This window comes from Nannospalax galili, unplaced genomic scaffold (genome assembly GCF_000622305.1).
Source record: "Nannospalax galili isolate Female #2095 unplaced genomic scaffold, S.galili_v1.0 scaffold488, whole genome shotgun sequence".
In the NCBI taxonomy this organism is placed as follows: domain Eukaryota; kingdom Metazoa; phylum Chordata; class Mammalia; order Rodentia; family Spalacidae; genus Nannospalax; species Nannospalax galili.
The window spans coordinates 4,980,388-4,987,949 of NW_008360316.1; the positions used below are offsets into that span (position 1 = coordinate 4,980,388).

General features: G+C 44.2%; 1 protein-coding gene across 1 annotated transcript; it reads right to left on the minus strand.

The window, feature by feature from the left end:
- Nucleotides 1–3,981: 3,981 nt before the first annotated feature.
- Nucleotides 3,982–7,309, minus strand: LOC115068730. Its single transcript, XM_029559608.1, is given in 4 exon segments — nt 3,982–4,061; nt 5,367–5,576; nt 6,317–7,117; nt 7,120–7,309. Coding segments are annotated over 4 exon segments (1,281 nt in total).
- Between the last annotated feature and the right edge of the window lie 253 nt (nt 7,310–7,562).

Sequence of the window (7,562 nt, forward strand, 5' to 3'; positions counted from 1 at the left end):
TTTTTATATGGGCTGCCATCAGAAGGTAACACCCACATTTAGGGTGTGTCTTCCGGCTTTAGATGATCCAGTCAAGAAGATCTCTTTCATTTCAGTTAATCTCAGATCTAATCAAGTTGACACCCAGGATTGGCCATCACAAGACCACTTATTGTGTTTCTTGTTTAATTTTTACTTCTCTCTGTCTCTTTCTCTCTGTTTCTGTCTCTATCTCATAGTGTATGTTATTTTTTGTGTTTCTGAGTACACATGTGCATTTTGGTTCTAATAACATGCACGTGAGTGTGTGTGTGTGTGTGTGTGTGTGTGTGTATGTGTGTTCTGTATGACAGAAGTTGATGTCAGGTGTCTCCTTTGATCAGTTCACCTTACTTTTTGAGACAGGGTCTCTTACTGCACCTGTAGCTCATTTATTTGTCTACACTGGTTGACCAATGAGCTCTAGGGATCTGCTTTTCTCTCCCTTCCATTCTCTTAGCACTGTGCTTAGCACTGCTATGCCTGGCTTTAACATGGATACTGGAGATCCCATCTCAGATCCTCATACTCCTGTATGTGTTAAGGGCCAACAGGCAGAGAACTCTTGATCACCTTTAGGACTTCAGCTCAGCCTGGTCCCTCCCCTCCTACTAATGTGGCCTATCCAGTTACTACTTGATTGTCCTTCTGTTTACCTGTCTGGACATGCCATCTATCTGTCTACCTATTCTGCTCCTTCATTTGGATCCAGTTCTGCCCTTTTGTCTATGTAGCTGAACTCTAGCCCGAAGCTTCACTATCAAACCTGACCTACATCAGCTTAACTCACAACTGAGGCTTCGTGCCTGCAAACTCTCATCTCAAATCACTGTTGGCTTTCCAGCTTTGACTTCCCAAACCTTTCTGAAACTCCTTGCATCTTTAATCCTTTGTAATTGCTCTGTGACACACATACACATGTATGTAAATTGACAGGTGATGTGTGATATTGATAATTAATATTAGTAATTAAAATTAGACTAATAGGACCATGTTCACCTTAGCTACCATTACTAAAAAGAGTGGAAATACCTGGCAAATCTACTACTGTAATGGCATTCCTTATTAATTTATGTTATTCAATAAATCCTGATATTGTGAAAGACACAAATGTGTTCTATGCTTCTAACACAGCAAATTCATAACATGGTAGTTTTATTTAGAATGCCAAGACAGCAAGATGAACCAAGTAGCTGTGGCTATGGCATATGACACCAAAACCAAATCCATTAACTGGAAAAAAATCTAATAGCACAATTACAGTGATAAAAGTATATGACAACCAACAGAATCCTTGGTGCCTTTAAGTACTCCTTTAGCATTCTCAAAATACACTAAGAAACATGTTTGGGCTTGAGATAATTTCCTAAAGAGGCAGGTGATAGGAAAGCAAGCTCAGATACTGCCTAAGATTACCCACTTAAGTAACCAGCATCAGCTCGGTAAAGGAATATCTTTTCTTCTCAGGATATCATTTCTACTTAGTTGATAGAAATAATGTATTGGAACAGTATGATAAAACATATTTTTCCTAATCAAACATCAGAATTCTCAATCTCAGTATGGGTGACTTTATGTCATACAGAATATATTGGAAGGGAGAAATAAAAGAATGCCTCAATCCAAATGTATTCTCAGGGTTAGTCTATTTCTGGAGAATAGACCCTCAAAATACTGGAAAGCACACCCATTGTAACCTCGGACAGGTTTCCCCATGGATGGTGCCTCTGTTAAGACTTTTCCTTGAGAAGGACACGTGAAGGAATCATGTTTACCCACTGAGGAAGCATCTGCTGCTGTGCATAGCAGAATTCAACCTCATTTGTTTCATGAAAGAACACCCTCTGCTGAGTTGGAAGTCCTGAGTTACAGTTCTATTACTCCCCAGACGTGATATTAATAAAACACAACCCATGAAGACCAACCCAACTTTTCATGTCATTTCACAGTAAGAGTTTCAGGATGGCCTGAAGATTTGGGGCAGGGGGAGATTGGGTGCAGAATGTTCTTTTATAGAAACACTATGAAGAGAAGTTTGCACTCTTCCTTGTTAATGTGGTGCGGCTGACAATTGATGATCTTGAGTTACCTCAGTAATAATATTTCAGACAAGATATAGCTGTCCACATCTGTATGTTTTTAACCTTTAGAATCATGTGACAGAGCAGAATATTAAAATCATAAACACAACATGCCATCATAATAATAATATACCTTTAAAAGCAATACAGCTTAGCAACTCTTGACATACCGCTTACATTGCATTACAGTGTTAGTAATTAGAAAGGATTTAAAGTCTTCAGGAAGATATGCCTAGGTTCTACACAAATACTACAACTTTTATACAAGGGACTGAGCATTCATGTATTTTGATATCTGTGAAGAGCCCATCTCCAAAGATATTGATGGAGGGATCAAAATAGACACACACTTGTGTACTGTATACCATGTAAATAAATACGAATAATTGTTGTATATAACACAGCTTGCTGCTTTGATATGTGTGTGTACATCCATGTGTATATGCATATCTTATTAAGTGTTCTAATCTGTTGCTATTGGAATATAAGCTTCATAAGAATCTGGAATTTGATTCTGCTGTTTCTTTTATAGCTTCAGCTCCCAGAGAGCCTGGTTCATAAGCTCTCTGCAATTCAATGAATGGATGGGCCTTAAGCTTTGTTAGCTCAAATCCATGATGGCCAAATGGAGAATATAATTCTGTAGGTAAACAAAGTGGAAAGGCTGGGGAAGGCATTTGAGAGGTCCGTCTTTCAGCCAAATAACTGAAACTACAGCTGTTATGTTGTGGAACTCTCACTTAACATCTCAGAGATCAATATTTTTTTCTTTGGTAAAACGAGAACCACCATGTAATTCTCTCGAATGTTTTGAACTATAAAGAGGAAGTGGGGAGTTGGAGGTAAAGCTCATTAGTAGAGAACTTGCCTACCAAACCCGAAGCCTTGGATCCATCCCCAGTAACATACCAAGAACAAGAAGAGAAAGTGATTTGTAAAATATCTCGTATTTCCTGTGTACTGTTGTAAACAAATGTTAATTTTCTCATTGAGACTTTGCTTTCCCTCTCTGCAGTTTTCTAACCAGCACATTATTAATATGATAGGGTCATAGTGTTTTACCTCATCCACTGGACCCCAAAAAGACCACCGAGGACCCAACACACCAAAATGCAAAAGCAAGGGTTTATGGTTTATTCGGGCTTAAGCTCGGCCTCTCAGACCTCACCAATTGAGCGGATCCATGCTGAGAGCCTGGAGTAAGGGAGAGTGTAGTCTTTTATAAGTTTTAGAGAAAGGGAGGAGGGGGATTCTGAAGTTACATTTTTGGTTGGTTTAAGGAGCTCACGCGTGCCAACATAACTTTGAACTGATTGGACATCTAGAGTACAGATCTGGAGGTTTTCCAGATCTCAGGGTTGTGGAATGTGCTGACTGTCACCTGTGGGGTCAGGTGTCTCCTTATAGGGCAGTTTTGTGTCCAGGCTTGCCTAATCTATAGTTTCTTAGAGGGGAGGAGGAGGGAGCAGTGGGGGGGGAGGGTCAGGGCATGTTTAAAGCAGTAAGCTATGAAGGCAATTAGTGGGGGCTCTGAGGAGGGTCTCAGGGTCCTACAATTGAAGATCCAAACCTGAGTATACGCAATTTCAGCAACCTGATATTTGACAAAGGTGTCAAGAACACACAAGGGAGGAAAGACAGCATCTTCAACAAATGGTGCTGGCAAAACTGGATCTCCACCTGTAGATGAAACTAGATTATCTTTCACCTTGCACAAAAGTCAACTCCAAATGGATCAAGGACCTCAGATGTGGGGATGCTGTCCAGGTGTCTCCCTTGTAACTTTCTGGGATTGCAAGAGGGTCGGCTGGTTTTATGTGGGAGTGGTGTACCCAAGTCTCAATGCCATCCACTTTGAGTGTGGTGGGGGTGGTTAAGAGAATCATGAAGGGGCCCTTCTATCGCGGCTCAAGGTTTTTCCGTTGGTGTCTGTGGATGAAGACCCAGTCGCCGGACTTGAACCTGTGGGGTTGAGGGGGAACAGCAGCTTCGTAAAGAACCCTGAGTTGTGTTCACACCTGTTGATGGGTTAGCTGCAACCGTTGGAGGGAGTCCAGTATATCCTGGTCTCCCAAGGTCGTTACCAGATCAGTTTGAAGGCTGGGTATCATAGGAGGGGGATTTCCATACATGATTTCAAAGGGGGTCAGACCCATCTGATATGGGGTGTTTCTTATTCTAAAGAGGGCAAAGGGGAGGAGAGTCACCCAGTCTGCGCCAGTCTCTAAAGCTAATTTAGTTAAGGTCTCTTTTAGAGTTCTATTCATTCTTTCTACTTGTCCTGAACTCTAGGGTCTATAAGCACAATGTAATTTCCAATCGGCCCCCAGTGCAGTGGCTATTCCCTGGCTTACCTGAGAGACAAAGGCTGGCCCATTATCTGATCCGATCATAGTTGGAAAACCATACCTGGGTAGGATTTATTCGATTAGCTTCTTGGCTACCATGTGTGCAGTTTCATGTTTGGTCGGGTAGACTTCAGTTCATCCAGAGAAGGTGTCTATGAACACTAGTAAATATTTATATCCAAATTTTCCTTGTTTGATTTCAGTGAAATCAATTTCCCAATATGTACCCGGTTGTGTCCCTCTGCTTCTGGATCCAGGGTTAGCATGGGATGAAGCTGAGTTGGTTAGCTGGCAGGCATGACAATGCCTGACGATTTTTTCAATAGCTTGGTTTCCTTCCTGAATTTTAACTTTGGCCCTTCTTAGTAAGTCTTCCATCCTCTGGGTGCCCATGTGCAATGCTTGATGTATTTTTTTTAGCAACTTTACACCCAAATTTTGAGGTAAGGTAACTTTTTCATCCACTGTCCTCCACCAGCCCTCCAGGCACTGAGTCATAGGGAGAGTGTGTATCCAGGCTAGGTCCTTGGGGCTATAATGGGGAGTTTTAGGCAATTCCCTTGCTCCAGGGTCAACCAGGGTGGGTAGAATTGAGGGGGTCAAGGCTATTTCTTTAGCTGTCTTGTCAGCCAAATTGTTTCCCCTCTGGATGGGGCTGTTTCCTCTTTGGTGGCCCGGGCAGTGGATTATGGCTAGTTTTGTTGGGCCCAGAGAGCTTGCAGGAGGTCTAAGATTTCTCATTTATTTTTAATAGTTTTTCCCTCCACAGTGAGGAGACCTCTCTCTTGATAGATGGCCCCATGAATGTGGGCCGTGGCAAATGCATATCTACTGTCTGTGTAGATGTTGAGTCTTTTTCCCTTGCCCATTTCTAGGGCTTTAGTAAACGCAATCAACTCAGCTTTTTGGGCCGAAGTACCTGTTGGCAGAGGCTCAGCCCAAATGGCGCTCGAGGTAGTTGTGACCGCTCCCCCAGCATGCCTTTTACTATTTCTGACAAAGCTGCTTCCGTCTGTATACCAGGTTTCTTCGGCATCAGGTAAGGGGACATCCTTCAAGTCCGGCCAGATGCAGTGCACTTGTGCCAGAATCTCAGTACAGTCGAGAAGTCGGTCTCTGAGATCTGGGTCTGACAACAGCGTGGCTGGGTTTAAGGCCGTTGGTACCTGGAAGGTGATCCTGGGTGGGCTTAAGAGCAGAGCCTGATAATGAGTCAGACTGGCATTGCTCAGCCAGTGATCCGGGGGTTGCTTGAGCACTCCCTCGAGGGCATGAGGGGTCGCCACAAGCAGGTCCTGTCCCAAAGTTAATTTGTTAGCATCCTTAACCAGCAGGGTGACTGCAGCTATAATTCTCAGGCAAGGGGGCCACCCAGCTGCTACGGGGTCTAATTTTTTTGATAAGTAGACAATAGGTCTCTTCCAGGGGCCTACCCTCTGGGTGAGGACTCCCTTTGCAATACCTCTATGTTCATCCACATATAGACAGAAAGGTTTGCTTACATCTGGTAGTCCCAAGGCAGGGGTCTCTAAGAGCTTGTGTTTTAGGGTTTCAAAGGCCTCTTGTCTTTCTTGTGTCCAGCTGAAGTCCTGTCCTTCTTTGGTGGCCTCATATAGGGGTTTTGCAATTTCAGCAAACCCTAAAATCCAGAGGCGACAGAACCCACAGTGCCCAGGAACTCCCTCACCTGCTTTTTGGAGGTTGGTGCGGGTATCTTTAGCACAGTTTCCTTGCGGGCCTTAGTCAACCACCGCTGCCCTTCCTTAAGGATGTATCCTAGATAGGTCACTTCTTGTAGACATATCTGAGCTTTTTTTGCTGAGTCCCAGTATTCTAATTCTCCAAGTATGTGGAGTAAGTCCTCAGTACCTTTTAGGCAGGACTTCTGGTCTGGCACCGCAACCAATAAGTCATCTACATATTGTAACAGACTTATGTTGGGGTGTTGGGCTCTGTACTCACCCAGATCTTCATGTAAAGCCTCATCAAATATAGTTGGAGAGTTCTTAAATCCTTGAGGCAATCGCGTCCAAGTCAGCTGGCCATTGATTCCTGCCTCCGGATCATGCCATTCGAAGGCGAAGTAGGGCTGACTACTGGGTGCTAGTGGCAGGCTGAGAAAGGTATCTTTGAGATCCAGAACTGTATACCATTGCCGATCTGGTGGCAAGGTACTGAGCAACATATAAGGATTGGGGACAGTGGGGTGAATGTCAATGACTCTTTTATTTACCTCTCTTAAATCTTGTACTGGTCTATAGTCCCCGGTTTGGGGCTTTTTGACAGGCAGGAGTGGGGTGTTCCAGGCCGACTGGATCAGTCTCAGTATTCCTAGCTCCACCAAACTTTTAATGTGTGGAGTAATTCCACGCTTTGCCTCTAGGGGCATAGGAGACTGGCGCACTTTAACAGGGTCCGCTCCCACTTTGAGTTCAACATATATGGGGGGCCTGTGTCCCGCCAGTCCCATACCCCCTGTTTCTGCCCAAGCTTGGGGAAATCTTTGGAGCCACTTGGCTATCTCAGGATTGGGTTGAATCGGCTCTTGATGTAGTCTATATTCTTCGGTTAGGTCATTGGTGACTAGGACCTGAATCAGTGCTCCATCATCAAGCAGGGTGGCTTCTTTAGCTGTGAAGTGGATTTGTGCTCTCATTTTTGACAATAAGCCAGAAGTGGGTAGGGGCATTCTGGGATTACTAGAAACAAGTGGGATACCCGACCTTTTCCTAGATCCACTGTTCTTCGGGTAGTCCAAGAGTAAGGTTTTGTTCCAGTGGTCCCCTGTACCCATGTAGTTCTGGAGGACATTGGCCCTCTTGGCTCCAACAGAACCGAATTCTGTGCACCAGTGTCTACCATAAACTCAACTGGTTTCCCCTCTATTTTTAGGGTTACCCTGAGCTCAGGGAGGGGGCCTGAGCCCCATCCCCCCTAGTCGCTGACCTCATCCCCAACCAGAGCCGGTAATACCTTGGCTGATTTCTTGTTTTTCTTAGGGCAGTCCCTTACCCAATGTCCTTCTTCCTTACAGCATGCACAGTGATTCTTTCCTACTCTGTGCCGTGGTCTGGATCCTGCTGATGAGCTCTCTCCGTTGCCAATAATATCTCTC